Genomic DNA, 17,436 nt, shown 5'->3' with positions numbered 1-17,436 from the left:
ATGAAATTATGCATTTGCATTTTCAAGATACTATTAAGTAACATTTATTTGAAAGAGTTACTGGATTTGGTTGATGCAATGAACCCTGCCTGTTCAGGCAGCAGCCTTGGAGTAATCTTTGCTGACTTGATAAACCCGTGATATTGTCTTTTTGGGTGTGGTATATAAAAGTTAGTGCAACTTATGAATTATGCTCTATTTCGCCACAACCTATTATTTCTTGTGAATAAAAAATCGATAACTAATTAAGTTTTTGAAAACTCTTTTCGTAATGCCAACTCGCATCATGACAAGGTCCCTATGTATTCTGTGTTTTGGTCAAAACTATCAAATCTAAGTGTCATGACAATGTTCAGATTCAGGTGCTCTGTCTGACATTCGTGTCTGCAGTGACTCACTTTTGAGTAAGTGCAGTAAAGTAACTGTTACCTTGCGTAAGTGCAGCAGGCTCTTCGGAACCGGTTTTCCGGGCGTGGCAGACCATAATAAAATCCTCAGTCGTGTGTCTGCTGTGGTGGACTGCGAGGAAAACAGTCTGAAATGTCGGCTGACTGGAAACTGAAGTGTGACTCGCAGTGGGAGCTGGGGGCTCACGGTGTCCCCATGTCTGGCAGCGTGGACTGGAAATCGGTGTTCGAGAAGAAGCCGTTTCAACGGAATTTACTGAAGAACCCCTCGCCTTACGGTAATAACGTCGCACCATGATGGCTCGCAAGCGTTACTTTGCACGGTATCATTTAATTAAATCTCTGTTTGAACTTTGTTGTAACTGTATAAAGTAGCAATAGTATGTTGAAGATCGAGGATATGGTTGTCACTTGGGTAAATTGTTAACACCCTTCAGTTTTACTATTGAGGAAAAATATGTCGCAGTAAATCATTCATGAACGTCACTCTGATCGTCAGACTTTCCAACCTGGGTTTACTGCACATGACAACATCGATATTGCATCCTTTTTCTCATGCTGAACAACAATATTTAATTTATCAGCGTTACTGTAAGGGTAGATTTATGGCTGGGGTAGGTGTAGACGTTAATAAAACATAAAAAAAACACTGCACAGCTAGGAGTGTCATTATCTTTGTAGTTACAAATCCTGTATATCTGTGATTATATATTAGGCAAATCTTAATATATATGAATTTGACTAACATTGTTAGTGTAAGATGTTAAAAGGAGATGCCATGACTTCATCTTTTTTTTTTTTTTTTTTCTCTGTGGAACATTTCTGCCAATTATAATTAAATCTAGATTGGGATAATTGATAATTTTGTGGCTGTAGAGGGGGAAAAGGATTTAGTTTATCCATGTGCATTTCCAAGATATTATTTCTACTATTTAGTTATTTGATATTGAATATAATAACTAAATCTATGCAGTGCTGAAACAATGCCAAAACATAGCAGCGAACGTGTGCATATAAGCCTCTTGTACATGTAGCCTATTTATTAAAATACTACTGCAAAAGTTGTCTTTAAATTAAATGGATGTTTTTATTATTTGGCTACATGGGTATTTTACATATAAATTTGAAAGACAGTAGACCTGTTCACAATTAAATGTTACTACAATAGAAACGGAACCTTTTCATTTAGCTAAATATTTCAAACTCATCTTTTTTTTTTATTTCTCGTTCAACTACCAGGTGTAAAGCACACCATCCCACCACCCGAATCCCGTCGTTCGGGAGTGCCACCTCCTCCAAACCAACTACCTCAGTTTGAGCCCAATGGTGAGTCAGCAACCAAACCCATATGTTCGCTGGCTAAAGATCTAGCCACTGATCTCATCACTACTGAATTTTAAATCAACTGCAATGGACACACAGGTTATTGTTACATCTTTAAATAAAACCACATAAATTGTGAATGGATTGAACTTTACACCCAAAACATCTGCTATTCTTAATGTCTTTGATTGCTAATAAAAAGATGATTGAATCTTGTACCTGGATGCTAATTGTAGGTAATTTCTCTGGCTGGAAAACTAGTTCAGAAGATTTGCCATATGACACTAGTAGAATCCCCCCTGGGGTAGTGGTCTGTCAGCTACCTCAGTACAGGTGAGTCTCACTTTTGCAAGAAAAATTATCTTTGTCACAAAAACTGATCTCAACTTTTATCTCAGTTGGTTCTCTCTAGAGCAACGTGTGGACCTGAAGGCAGAGGGTCTGTGGAACCAACTGCTGGATGAGTTTCAGCCTGAGATAGTCATTGAGGACTGGTGAGTTATGACCTGTTATAAAAATAGTTATTTGCAGTGTAAGCAAAAGTAAACTGGATGTCAGTTAAAAGCTGTTTTAACGAAGGGAGTTAGCTGTTATGCAATCTCTTTCTCTTTTGGCATATTTATTAGTTCAGATTTTCAAATGGTTCGCAGCTAAAGAAAAATGGGAAAAAGCACAAAGGAATTTTTTTCTGACATAGCTGAACAATTTAATCTGTGATACGTAACTGTTTTTTTTTTTTTTTTAGAAACAGTTTTACATTGTTGCAATTATTGGTGTAAGGGACATGTCTAATTTCAGGCAAAATCACAGGTTTAATATGCACTTTCAATTAAAATGTCTGGGTGTTTCTCTTCGTGTGTAGGTATGAGGAAAGCCAGCTTCATAAATCTATCTATCAGCTTGATGTGAAGCTCTTGGGTGCTGATGGTAAGACGATCATTAAGCAGCACAAATATAACCCTGAGGAGAACCTGGGGAGCTACTCACACACCTGGAAAAAGGTAACACATGCGTGTATACACATATCTATTCATATATTTATATTCAATAAGCATTTGGTAATTATGTGACATGCGTTTATGTGTATAGGTCTCCCATGTATTCTCCAAGTATGGGCCGGGAGTGAGGTACATTCACTTCCTCCACAGACTGAAGAACAAGTTCATGGTTGAATTCTTTAATACCAAGGTCACAGACAGCTCGATTATAATCAAGACCAACAAAGCCGTTGTGAAATAAGCCATCACAACCCAAATAAATAAATAAATAACATTGTAGGAGTTGAAGCACTCTGTAGACTTGTTTTTTTTAGAACAAAGTGCTATTGTTTCAAATGTTACTATTATTTTTTGTATTAACTGCACATTCATAAGATGTATCTATCAGCTTAATAATGCATTAAAACATTCCTCATTCATTTTGTGACACTGTTTTCTTTTATGTATTCACAATAGCACTCACTAGACTCGATGTTGGCGTCATTATAGTTTAGTATGTAAGGCCAGCAGATGGCGATATAGCTCACTGATTGCAAACATGATGTGACCTGTAAATATTATATGGTACAAAACATTTCTGTGAAAATACCATAGTTGCTACAGCTATTTTACAACTGTAAAATCATAACGAATATGAACTGTAATTATTAATTCAAAACTAGTTGCCATTTTGTGTCATTTTTATTTTTGACGACAGTAGCTAGTGGTTGTATTTATGTTATTTATGTTTTTTTAGGTCACAGCAGTAACTATGCTTACTGTGCTAAATTATTTTAAGGGCAGTTCACAAACAGTATAACTTTTATAGCTATTTAATATAACGTGTATATAACAAAATATATACTGTATAATATTAATAATTTATATCTATAAATATAGGCTATATTTATCTATTTTCGCATGGAACAATTACTGTAAGAAAAAATAGCGATCCCTTTAAAGTATCGTTGTTTTTAAAAGCTTTTAATTATTGTTATTTTTCAATTATTATAATTAATAATAGTTAATCAACTTTACAAAGCCTCATATTTGTGTATATAGGTGATTGTACCCTCTGGCTTTGCTCCTGCTTATGTAGAGGCCAGTGTTCAGGTAATTTGAGGGCGACATGTTTGACGCACCAATCAGAGCGTCGCGTTGAGCGGATGCGCAGTCTGTCGCGCGCTGTGCGCCCGGGCGATGCGCGCTTGTTTGGGATGCGCGCCTAGTTCAGGACAGAAACAGACACACCACGTAGGCGAATGGCGCGACTCTCCTGAGCACTGGAGCAACATCTTCTACTGCCCCCGGGTCATGTCTGTCTATTCTGAACTCTGCCATAGATGTTAAGGTAAGTTCTGTTGAATAAATTAGATAAACTTACACTTACTGGGGCTTTGAAGTGTTGTATGGCATGCACACTAGTCTACTAATTGATACTAAAGTTATATTTGTCAGGAACGAATATGCTCTTGACAACTTCTTTGTGTGTGCTGTCATTAACCGCAGAACGAAATTAACTCCGTTAACTCATAGAGTCGCACCTGTAGCCAGTCGTAAGTGTAGTTCAGTATGTGGCTGCTTTACACAAGTTATTAATGAGCCGCTCAACCTCAGGTCTTAGGTCTGCAGGAGTCTCTGAAAGCTAAAAATCGGACTTCTTTTTCACCCTACACAGGAAAAAGTGCAAAAGGGCAGTTATTTCTCCTGGTGTTGATTCTAAAAATCGAAATCAGATGTCGCCAGTAGTTATATAACTTACTTAAATTTAGTGTATTTAGATGTTACCATTTAAGTTACCTGATAGGATAGAGTGGGAATTACCCCTGGCCTGAGATACCCCCTAGTCAGCTCTGACTCTCACTGCTTGCCTAATCTATTATAAATTCATCGATGGAAAACCTAGATAGATCGAGTATCTTTTTTTAGTCTAGCCAGCTGATTTTTTATGTGATCTAACAATGATTGTAAGGATAGTTAATGCAACTATCAGTTAACTTCAGCTGATCTGACTCTGAAGAATAACATTCCTTGCCATAACCTAATGTACTGTGATTGATTCAGTCAAATTTATAGGCTATTGTTTTGACTGTGAATCAGATAATGTCCCCTTAAAGCACATTATTAACATATTTATTATTAACTAGTTTGAGGATAGTCGATTGGCTGAAATGCCGAATTTATAAATGCAGGATTTATATATTTTAACTAGGCAACTTTACAGCACAACCCCATCAATACTCTTGAATATCTCATTATAATTTTATTATTATTCATGTATAATTTCTGCTATTATCCACTGAATTGACACTAAATGTCCTTTCGGCTAGTTTATAGTTCATCTGATAAAGTGGCGTGTTTAAAATTTCTGTAGCAGAGTAATGCTTAAAAGTCTTGGATTACATCAAAGTCACAATTGTCTGGTGGAAGTCTGTGTGTGGTCAAAGTGGAGCTGATAACCCGTCTAGCGCGGAAAAGGTGTTGTCTTTCAAAATGGAAAAAAGAAACAGAATATTTAGTTACAATCCTTGGTGCAGTCAGCGAGTAATGTGGGTAAACGTGTCTGCAGGGAGATTGAGTCGTGATAAGGATGATGATGATGAAAATGCTTGAGGTGTGAGTTCACGTGACAGAAGATCCATGCAAGAGAAAGTAACTCATTGATCCTCTCCAGTTACGTTCACATCCACCAGTCCCAGAATTTGCATTTCTAACTGTACACTATTTTCCAGTGTTGTGTTTCAACAATTCTCTTGTTTCTCAAAAATTCCTACAGAGCAATCACTTAGAAATGCAGGCACAACAGACACTATCCAATAGCAGCATCTCCCACATGGGCACATGTACACACACACAGGTTAGTGGTTAACATCCCTGGGATGGAGGGGCACCTCTAAACTGTAAAGTATCCGTGAAGTTCTGTAAGAGACAGTAACATGAGACTCGGCTTGAGTCCAGTAAGGCAGACCATCTTTACAGCAGCACATTGACATACACCATAAACATGCTGAATCAAAGATGTGCATACACTAATGATCCATGCCAGCACATCTGTTTTCAACACTTAATAATGTGAAATGTTTCTTGAGCACCAAATGAGTATATTAGAATGATTTCTGAAGGATCATGTGACACTGAAGACTGGAGTAATGATGCTGAAAATGAAGCTTTGCCACATAAATAAATTAAATTTTAAATTAAGTAAAATAGGAAGCAGTCAATAACAAATTATAACAAACACATTTTTTCAGTCTTTCATCAGATTTATAATAATAATAAATATTCAAATAAATAAATCCTTTCAATTCTAAATTTAATAAACTTTCAAGAACAGAAAAACACAAAAATCCTTCCTCCTTTTCCTGATATGGTCTTTTTTCTTCTAGTAGTATGAGTTTAACCGCCTTGGCTTGAACTTTGCTTTAGTTTTTTTATTTTCACTCAACTTCTTTCAACGTTTTAGCACAAAAGTTTTGTTGATTTACTCTGTCTGCAAATGTTTTGCTACTTCTACGCACTACTAATATAGTCCATTCTCTCTCTTTCCCTCTTTCTCAGTCACTTGCACACACACACCTTATTTCTCTGTGTTTAGGCTGGTAAGTTGGATGTGGTTTGTTAAGTAGCCCTGAGCTCGCAGCCAGACAGGTTTTTTTTTTCTGCTCTTTGGACAGGTAATGTGTGTAATGTGTGGACAGTGTTTACATTGACTGCAGAATGTGATACTCAGGGAGTGAGGTAAGAGTGAAATGGAGCTCTTAAGAGTTCACTGGCACAGGAGGAAATATGGGCAGAACAAGTGTTGAGCTAGTATAAATCTGTATAAATTAGAGGACATCAATGGTGGTTCAGCTCACATAATAAAATCAAATAAATAGTGTTCTCAAGGGCACTTTAGCCATGGGTAGTGAGGGTGGAAGAGAGCACTGTTCATTAACTCCCTCCCACCAGCACCGAGACTCAAACCTGTGACCTTCGGGTTACAAGTCCAACTCTCTAACCATTAGGCCACAGCTGCCCATGTGAGTGTCAGGAAGCATGTTATGTCATTAAATTTCAGTTATCACATCTGTCTGTCATGGGAATTTTACCGCTATCACCTGATACTGGACATTCAATTGTTTCCGTCTATTTTATGGTATACAGCATTATCCAGCACTAACTTAAAGGGATGGCGATAAATCATGGCAAATATTTAACCCTTAAACAGCAATTTGCTTTTACACCACATGGAAACATGTAATGATAGCAGAGCTGTGGAAAAAGTTAATTTCTTGAAACAAATAATTTTTAATGCTACTTGGAAATGTGCAACAAACTGTCTTATTTAACACCCAACTAATCGTTCAAAAAGTATTGGTTATAACTCTCTGAGTTCTGTTCTGAATCTAACCAGCATCCAAGTGCTCCCCCCATTATCATTATGAGCACTTGCAGAAAATATTTTAAAGAGACTATTTATCTATCTTTTATACTGTACATTAAATTTCCTTGTAGCATTTAAACTATGTATTATATATTTAGAATAATGGCTATTTATTTGTTGTTATCTGTAACATTTACAATTTATTATACTGGCCAGTATTTCAGCATACTGTTAATACTTTATATTTTGTAATATAAGACCTGAGAAGAACAAGAATTCATTTGTAAATAATTATGCTAGTCATGCTTAAATGAAATGTTGAATAAATGTTCTTAGTAATTCGTTTGAAAGAAGTCGCTTATGCTCAGCAAGGCTGCATGTATTTGATAAAACAGTAATATTATATAGTATTGTTTCAATTTAAAACAACCGTTTTCTATTTTAATATATTTTGAAATGTAATTTATGCCTGTGATGGAGAAGGTACATTTTCAGCAGCATTTACCTTAAGTGCTTTACCTTAAGTGTCACATATTCTCCTTCATATTCTTGTTAATAAAAAAAAAAAAAATATATATATATATATATATATATATATATATATATATATATATATATATATATATATATATATATATATATATATATATAGATGGTACCCCAGAAAGTCATGCAGTGTGATAAAAGCAGCGACTCAATGACTTCATGCAGTGTGTGCCCGGCATAATATGCTGATTTGATGCTCAAGAAGCATTTCTTATCATTATTATTATCAATGCTGAAAATGATTGTGCTGCTTAATATTTTTGTGGAAACAAAAATAATATTTTAGAGTTCTTTGATGAATAAAAAGTTCAAATGAACAGCATTTATATGAAATTAATTTTTTTCAAAAAATGATTTTTTTACTCTCACTTTTGATTAATTTAATGCATCCTTGCTGAATAAAATCAGACATTAACTGTAGTATACATGTACTCTACATTTCATCATTCTATGTTTCCAATGTATTAATATGTGTATATGACATGCAGGTTGTTGTTCACTACATTTTCTTTGGTGTGCTTGTACCAACAGCTTCCTACACAGGTACACTCTTGACATCCTGTTCATCTCTTTCAGAGTGGGATGATAATGCAACTCTGTGGGTCCTGAGCTGAAACTCTGTAGCTGCTGCTGAAGTCTTGCTATCACTTTAGCTCTCACTCAGAGCTCTACCTGAATCTTACCTCTTGAGGTTACCCGAGTCCACCCACCTCAAAATACCACCCCATGAGGCACTAGTAAGTCATTTGATATTGTTTTGACTTGAGCTGCCTCAACTGCATTTACAAATTCTGTGTTTCATTGAAGAGTTTGAGAGGAAATCAAAATGTCAATAGCAAATGTCATCTTAACCAAATGGTCAACAGCTCCTGTATAGGTGCTCATGAATCTCAATCACAAATGTTTTATATTATTTATTATTCCAGTCTTTTCAAACTTCCAGTCCAGAAGTTTATGTTCAAGTGTACTGGTCAGACATAATGCATTTTAGACTGACAGTATGAGTGTGTATCTGGTGTGTGAGTGCTGTGCTAAATATTGCATAATGGCAGTGTCGTGATGAGTGGCGGGTGAAGTTGAGACTGCAGATCCTTCTAGAGTAACGCTGGCCAGGATGAGGGGCCACCGTAACACACACCACAAGACCTGAGCTCTCAGCCTTCCTTCCGCAGTCTGATCAGTGTGTATGTACTGTATGTGTGTCTCTCTCAGATTAATGCAGTCTGGTTTATTTGTCTATGTATGTGTGAGCATGAATGCTGGCCTTACATGTGCACGCCTGTTGATCTGCTTCGTCTTTGTCTTATGTTAGATCTGTGAAGTGATCTGCTTGGTGCGTGCCACTTATAGAGGAACATGTAATATGCAACATGCAAAACTGCAGCAGATCAATAATGTGGTTCCAGATCAAATGATCGCACACAGTTTCCAATCCGAACACTTGATCTAAATATGTCACCAGTTAACCACCTCATCTTAGATTGATCTGCAACAGGTTAATTATTTAATGCATGGATGGAGACCATGAAAGCAAGAGTTGAGTTTCTCAATGCCCATGTTAGTGTGTCAGTCACTTGCACCAACTGTGTGCTTGTGCCCTGGTGAGTGTGTGTACACATGACTGTGTGTGGTTCTGATTAAAATACCATGTCAGAGCAGATGCTTGTATAAAAACATTTGGTTAAAAAAAAATATTTATTTTGCTACAACCAAAAATAAATAAATAAAATAATTTACAAGCTGATGTCAAATTTAACATGCATCATCATCAGGATCCATTGAATTGATAAAAAATTGCTTTAAAGTGACAGTAGAGACATACATATTGTCCGGATCCAGTACGTATCCAGACCAGATGCTGGATCAACACCTGGAAAGGACCTCTATTGCCCTGAAAGACAGCGGAGACCAGGACAACTAGAGCCCCAGATACAGATCCCCTGTAAAGACCTTGTCTCAGAGGACCACCAGGACAAGACCACAGGAAATAGATGATTCTTCTGCACAATCTGACTTTGCTGCAGCCTGGAATTGAACTACTGGTTTCGTCTGGTCAGAGGAGAACTGGCCCCCCAACTGAGCCTGGTTTCTCCCAAGGTTTTTTTCTCCATTCTGTCACCGATGGAGTTTCGGTTCCTTGCCGCTGTCGCCTCTGGCTTGCTTAGTTGGGGTCACTTCATCTACAGCGATATCGTTGACTTGATTGCAAATAAATGCATAGACACTATTTAACTGAACAGAGATGACATCACTGAATTCAATGATGAACTGCCTTTAACTATCATTTTTGCATTATTAACACTGTTTTCCTAATGAATGTTGTTCAGTTGCTTTGACGCAATGTATTTTGTTTAAAGCGCTATATAAATAAAGGTGACTTGACAAAAGATTTTTATTGCTAACAAATGCTGTTCTTTTGAACTTGTATCAGGTTTTCCACAAAAATATTAAGCAGCACTGTTTTAATGTGGATAGTAATAAAAATGCTTGATCCCCCATTCAGCATACTGACACCAGATTTATTAATGCTACTGTGAACATAATTTACATTTATGTGGCACATTCTTCTTTGTTGTAATTTGCTAAGTTGTTACAGTTCTAGTTTAGTGTTTTTAATGACAGCTATATATGAAGTTGGTGATAATTAGAGGTGTTTGTGTGTGTGTGCTGGTGGTGAGTAATGAGAAAAGAGAGGGCAATGTACTAAGATTATGGTGTATCGATACTGAAAGCAGATCTCTGATCACAGTGTGTGTGTGTGTGTGTGTGTTTACCTCATTGGTAGGTGTTCTTTGGAGACAGCTGGAACACTGTGTTCTAGTACTGAATTTTAAAAGACTGGCTTAAATGATTTTTTGTTTTAGGGACACACATGGACAGTAAAATAATGTTGACTTACTGTGATTTATTGATGTTATGAGAGAATTCTGTGACCGATTTAAGGATTCGTTATTACCTAAACTAATTTGTTAAAGCAAAGCATTAGAATGCTGGCAGACTTTTACAGTGTCTTTGAACCTTTCTGCACTGATCCAAAATATCATAAATACTAGAGAAATAAAAAGTAACTGTGCATACAACTTTATTTTTTGTTGTTGTGTGTTTGGATTTGTATTGTTTGTAGTGTTTATAAAGGACAGCTTTGTTGTGTTAATACTATGGCGAGGTACAGTATACAGTATATCATGCTTTATGTGAGTGTTTGTGTATGTGGCTGCTTTACACAACTCTAGGTCATTTGTTTTACATTTTTCTTTCACTATTATGTAGTCAAGTGTGTATAAATGTGTGTGTAATCAATATTGGATGGCAAAAATATGATAGAGCCTCCTAGAGAGAGAGAGAAGGTGTTAAAGCACACTCAATCCACAGGGCAGCAGCAGCTCAGTAGTTGTCAGTGTGGCTAAGAATTGAAAATGAATTTGTGGAATCTTTATTGAAGATTCAATGGATGTTGACTAAACTCTGAATAAATTAAGTTAAACTTGATTGTTTTTTTAAGAGTGGTGCCAACATTATAACCATTATAAATTAATTATTAAATGTTGTTAAATGTTTATTGTAGCAAATCAGCTGAAAATTAGGCATTTAGTAAAACTGTGGCTGTTTCATCACCTTTCACTTTACCTGACCGTCCTCTTAATTTTCCTTTGTCACTCTCACGTTTCCTAGAACAGATCCTCTCCTTTTCTCCCTCTATCTCCCTCTCTGTCTCCCTCTGTCACTTTCTCTCTCTTGTGGTGGTAATCTTAACCACTAAAAGGTGCTAACACCTATTAAGCCGTCAGAGCTCTGTGTGTAAGCCAATCCAGCCAATCACTTATCAGCGGCACTGACAGACTGAAACAGTGTCATCGTAGTAATCAGAGACATTTCTGTTTCAGCACACACACACACTTACCTGCACACAAACATACACATGCATAACTGTAAGGGATTAAATGTATACATGCTCACTTAGACACATATACAATTAATCATATGCAGCGTCACCCAACATCTACAAAATCATACAAGACACTTTCATATACGTAGGCTATTTTTGAACAGTGGTGTAGAGTAGCACAGTAAAGCTGAGGTCCAGGTAACCATAGTGCAGCCTAGAAAGTGAAATATGACCACATGGTTCAGTCCAGCATGTCACTCTCAATCTCTACCACACAGGTGACGGTTGACATGAAGAAACGATTAGAGGAAAAAAGAATTGGAGAAATAAAGATGAAAAATGTATAAACAGATGTGTTATGTCAGAGCTTTTGCTGCATGTCAGCACTCTATTGAAATTCATCATATTTAAATGTACAGTATGGGATTTTTGGCCACCAGGGGTCACTCAATCAAAATAATAACATAAGACGTACTTTGATGACGTCGGGAAAGAGCGTAGGCTCATGGGAGTTGTTGTTCATTGGAACACGTGCTCTGTCGCTCCCCACATTCCTCACTCATTTTAACTGAGGACGGTGACACACTGGATACGTGGCGTGTCAGTTTTTAATTCGGCTCCCATGTTAATAGGTTAGAGCTTGCAGACTGCCTGCGTGAGACGCGCGTCTCCGGAAAACGCGTGCATGCTAGAAATCGAACCGACGCCTATTTTTCACGCGACACGCAAGTGTGTTGGAAGCGTTTCCAGGCAAAATATAATAGGAAAATATGTTTATATGTAATTTTGTACACAAATACATATTAATTCATGACATTTTGATGTTTGAAAGTCTATAGGTTGACATAAATTCAGATATAAATGTACTTTAAAAAATAAATAAATAATTATCGATTTTCAAATATTGCACCTATCAAACATCGTCTATTTTGCCGTCAATACTGTTGACGTGTCCTTTATCAGTAGGCTTTATATTTATGTTCAACATGAAGTATAGATATTGTTGTCATGAAGACAAGATCCTGGTCTGTCGGTGGTCTGCACACTCTATGTCACCTACAGCAGCAGCAGCGCGCCGCGTCAGGCACGGTTCTGGTGTAAAGACACAGAAAACGCGAGGCAGCCGCCACACTTCTGGCACGTAGCAGAGACGCCACGCAGCCAGTGTGTCACCGGCCTTAGTATTTTGACAATCACGTATTTTCGAACGAATGGAGAGATATATGAATTATCAGACCCCTATCAAATAAATATTCCATCTAGCTAGTAGTAATATATGTTAAAAAAACACGGTTGCCTTTCGTTAATAATTATAATTAGGCTACGTTTATACTATGATATCGAACAAGATAGTGAACTGCATTTGAAGCTACTTTATCCAGCTAGATATAGAACACATGTAGATTTACATTATACTCTACATGAGAGCTAGTCCGTCTGCGTTTTACACAAGACATCATCGTTTCACAAAATATACGGATAGATATAGTTAGCTGAATGGATGCATACCTGTTTATTAGAATGCAAGCATCTCTCTGTAGTTTCAGCTTGTCACGAAGCTCTCTCTATCTTGGAAATGCAACTCCAATATTTACCCGTGTCTCGTTTCTTCTCTTGTCCCAAAACCTTCTCAGGTCATTTATTTCACCCGTACGTTTGCGCTTCACAGAACGTGCAGGCAAAGCATAATCATGATCCATAACTAAGTTATTGATTGAGGTATAAATACGAATATAAACAATATAAATATAAAATATAATAGTCTCGATCAAGGATAGCTACTACTTTTTCTTCTTCGTCTCGTCTTTGCTTCTGTTCACCTTTGTATTTGGCGGTTCCGCAGGAAGTTAGATAAACTAGAGGGGTCAAAGTTTATATGACACCATAGACGGGCGACAAAACGGAAATAAAGAAACGTGCCGTGTCTTCTAATTAAACTATAATTTTCTCCGGATTTGAAAGTTTGTGGAAACTGTCGGGATAATGTAAGTACACAACTAAAAAATATATATAACATAGATATAGTGATATCTGCTATTTTTAAAGCAGAAAAATTACATATTGCGCCTTTAATATATAGATTTTAGGACAATTAAGATTAAAATTGAAATATAAATTTTCTCTTAGAATATTTCATTTCTGTGATCAAAGCTGAATTTCCAGCATCATTACTCCAGTCTTCAGTGTCACATGATCCTTCAGAAATTAGTTAATATGCTGATTTGCTGCTCAAGAAACAATTCTTATTACTATTTATCAATGTTGAAAACAGTTGTGCTGCTTAATTTTTGTGCATTATTTCAGGTTCTTTTGATTAATCAGAAGTACAGCATTTGTTTAAAACTCTTTAAACATTTGAATAGAATTTTGTAACATTATAAATGTCTTTGTCCCTTTTAATCAGTTAAAAACATACTGCCCCCTGCCCCCCAGTGTGTTTATCTTTATTTTTGAATATTACTGTCTGTTTCTCTTTTTCTCTCTCTGTTTGTATTTAAGTTACTTTTTATGGTAATTTTTATATAAAATACTTTTCTTTTACAGCTCTGCAAACATTGGTATTCCCTGTAGTTATTAGTTTATATATATTTTACTTATTTAAAGCTGAAAGCCTGATGTGTATTTACAGTATATCTTTCATTTACTTTCATTTTAATGGTGCCACTGCTGCCAGTCCAGTTGTAGTATTTGTCTCATGGATCCTTTAGGTTGGACTGCCTGGGTCCAGCGTGGGCCTGGCATGAATAATGAACCACTGATAAGACATGTCGTTTAGATTGGGACTGATATGGCTTCACACGCTCAACCACATTGTTATTCACGTGGTATCCACATATAGACATTGAACCTTATTAAAAAAATCTAAAGCTTAATTTCTTAATAAATAATTTGTAAAATCAGTCTTGTGTTAATTGTTGCACTATATTACAAAAATGCATATAAATGCATTTTTGTTTGATTGAGCATGCTTTGTATAAAAATAACACCACTCTCCTTTTCTCTCTGTCAATCTTCCAACCACAAGAGGAGAGCCATTCTGGTTACCATATCTGGTCATGGCTCCTCTTCTACTCTTCCACCTCCTCCTCCTTCTCCTTCACTCTCCACAGGTTTGTGCGGGTGAAGGTACTCAAAAGAACAGCAACAGTAGTGCAGATGGCACCAAAAGATCCTGTTCTGAGAAAGTCAAATGTCAACCAGGGATTTTACTACCTGTGTGGTTGCCGCATGACCCCTCACTGGCAATGCAGGCACTAAGAGCAGTGATCTACTTTGCATTTCTTCTCTACATGTTCCTGGGTGTGTCCATCATTGCTGATCGCTTCATGGCTGCCATCGAGGTCATCACCTCACAGGTGCACAGCAGCACAAAATAAACACAACAAATGTACTGTACTATATATACAGATGCACACAAAACATTCAACATGCTTATAAAGACAATAATTATTGGATGAAAACATACAGTAAACACATGATCCTTCAGAAATAATTTTTAATATGCTGATTTGATGTTTAAGGAACATTAATTATTTTTTCCATATTGAAAGCAGTTGTGCTGCTTAATATTTTTGTGTAAATTGTGTTAAATGTACAGTTGTTAATGAATAGAAAAGTTTTTGAAATAGAAATGTTTTTTGAAATATAATAAACATTATAAATGTCTTTACTGTCATTTTTGATCAATTTAATGCATCCTTGCTGAATAAAATTATTAATGTCTTTAAAAACAAATAAGAGTTCCTGCATTTTTCTAAAAATATTTTTTTCAATTAATTTTCTAATGCTAAAAATACTTATATTGTGATTACACACTTTTATCGTGATAAAGGCAACTTCTAACATGATAACATATTGGTGGCTCTATTACCAAAATATATATTTTTTTAAATACTTGATGTGTCCTATAGGAGAAGGAGGTTACTGTTACAGGTGCAAATGGGGAAAAGACAGTCATGAAAATAAGAATCTGGAATGAAACTATCTCCAACCTCACTCTGATGGCTCTGGGTTCATCAGCCCCTGAGATCCTGCTGTCAATAATAGAGGTATGCACAAATTTTTTAAAACAAACTAGCAACTCGCATCACAGTTTTGCACAAAAGACGTAAAGGCCTAGTTGTTGTTGTCTTTAGGTTAATGGTTAAACGACTGACACACACACATCTCATCACAGTGATGACTTGAACTGCTGCTTTTCATCCATGTAAAAAATCAATTAACTCAAATGTGGTTTGATACAGGGGTCGGTCATTTAAATATTTCAGCTGTCAGACAGGACTCATTTTACTTTTCCAGAAATGCTTCTGGAGAATTAAAAAATGATTCCCAAGAAATGTCTTTTTTTTTAAAGTATTCAATCTTTTCAAAAAAAGAAGAAGAAATAAAATAAAAAAAGCAACCTGCAGGGTAGTACAAATTATACTACTGTACATTGTCAATCAACTGCCAATGGTTTAAATACCAGTACAAAAATAATTACTATAACTTAACAAAAAGTACACAAATCTAGTCGGCAAAAAAAAAGAAAGAAAAGGTTTGCACACCATAGCTCCAAAAGTATTTTTTTTTTAAATAAAATATTCTCACCAAAGGTAACATTTCGAGCCATGGTTCTTCATCAGACAAGGACCATTTTTTTTACACTTGAAGTGTATGTGTCATACTTTAAAATATATTGCATATTATTACTTGCTTTGGATACATAGTAGTATTGTTCCCTTTCAAGGGAACTTTGAACTGCGTCTTCTAGGGGTCGCTATGGGGAAATGCCTCGGCGTGACCCGTGTCTGAAGCATACACTCAAAAAACACCAACAACTTGTTGACCAGCGACAGCCCATGACGTCTGGTGTGACTATAATATAAATAGGCACCGGAAGAACATGTCATCCTCTTCTTCGTATTTACTGACTGTTTTGTTTTAAGCGTGCATTCTGTGGTAAGAGTGATCTTTATCCTTACATTATGGCGAGCACTAGCAAGGCATTTAGAGGATGTGTGCAACCATGTCATCGTAATCTGACACCTGATGACACAATCTTTTTTGGGTGAAGAGCATGCACACGATGTCCTCGAGGGGGCAATCTGCGTGCACTGCGAGCGTTTTCCAATGAAAAAGCTCTGCTCTCATTTGTCTGTCTTTTCAAGGAAAAGGGGGCAGCCATCTGCTACCCATGGTTCAGGACCCGCCGCTGCTGAGGCATGGAGGAGAATGAGCCCGTGGGGATCGCAGGTGGATCTGGCCAATGATTTTAAATAGGGACTTTCCCTCTCATGCTCGTCAGCTAGACAAGAGTGATCCGCTGGAGGACGATGTTATTTTTTTAACATCGTCTGACCCAGGGGCCAGTGCTCTGCTGGGTTGCACCCAGGAAGAGCAGGAGATGTCTAAGGGGACGAAGAAGCTGAGGCTGAGCCTTCCCAATCTTCCTGTCCTGCGAATGATGAGTTGTTGGCAGTTATGGAACGCTCCAAGGTTAGGCTTGACTTGCCATGGAACGGTGCCAATAAAGTGACGTCACGAGGTCGTCTCGATGACCGCTATCTTTCTGAACATAACCCTCCAGATCAGGTGAGCCTTCCTTTTCTTCCTGATCTACAGAGAACAAGAAGGAATGGAAGAGGCCGTTTTCATCATGCATTCATCAATTCCAGCATATGAGTTATGCCAACATCGAAGGCGATTCACAAAAAATGTCCCCCGTAGAAGAGATGTTGCTAGCTATCTCTCTATGGGTGAGACATCATCTCTAAAGTCTACCTCCTTGCCATCCAAGCCCCTTCAGGATACATCTCACTTGAATAGCAGGGCGTACGCAGCAGCAGGTCAGGCTGTCGCTTCGTTTCACATGATGGCAGTGCTCCAGGCATATTAGGCTGACCTGCTGAAAGACCTGGATAAAGGGGAGGGCCTTTCTTTCGTTGGTTC

The 17,436-nt window shown here is 37.0% G+C and overlaps 2 protein-coding genes across 3 annotated transcripts in view; both read left to right on the top strand.

Moving 5' to 3' along the window:
• Positions 1-324: 324 nt before the first annotated feature.
• Positions 325-3,147, top strand: LOC132130593 (F-box only protein 50-like). Its single transcript, XM_059542350.1, has 6 exons — positions 325-685; positions 1,647-1,733; positions 1,967-2,063; positions 2,129-2,224; positions 2,593-2,731; positions 2,820-3,147. The coding sequence occupies exons 1-6, from the start codon at positions 541-543 to the stop codon at positions 2,967-2,969; spliced, it is 714 nt and encodes a 237-aa protein (XP_059398333.1). The 5' UTR covers positions 325-540; the 3' UTR covers positions 2,970-3,147.
• A 786-nt stretch (positions 3,148-3,933) lies between these two features.
• LOC132139572 (sodium/calcium exchanger 2-like) overlaps positions 3,934-17,436 on the top strand; it is a 36,005-nt gene continuing 22,502 nt past the window's right edge. For both annotated transcript variants that reach the window (XM_059548034.1, XM_059548033.1), the window contains exons 1-4: positions 3,934-4,058; positions 8,196-8,356; positions 14,531-14,861; positions 15,417-15,554. In XM_059548034.1, coding sequence (XP_059404017.1) covers positions 14,562-14,861; positions 15,417-15,554 — 438 coding nt within the window. In that variant the 5' untranslated portion in view covers positions 3,934-4,058; positions 8,196-8,356; positions 14,531-14,561. The remainder of the gene's footprint in view (positions 4,059-8,195; positions 8,357-14,530; positions 14,862-15,416; positions 15,555-17,436) is intronic.

This window comes from Carassius carassius, chromosome 4 (genome assembly GCF_963082965.1).
Source record: "Carassius carassius chromosome 4, fCarCar2.1, whole genome shotgun sequence".
NCBI classification, from domain to species: Eukaryota; Metazoa; Chordata; class Actinopteri; order Cypriniformes; family Cyprinidae; genus Carassius; species Carassius carassius.
This window is presented reverse-complemented; position numbering and strand designations above follow the sequence as displayed.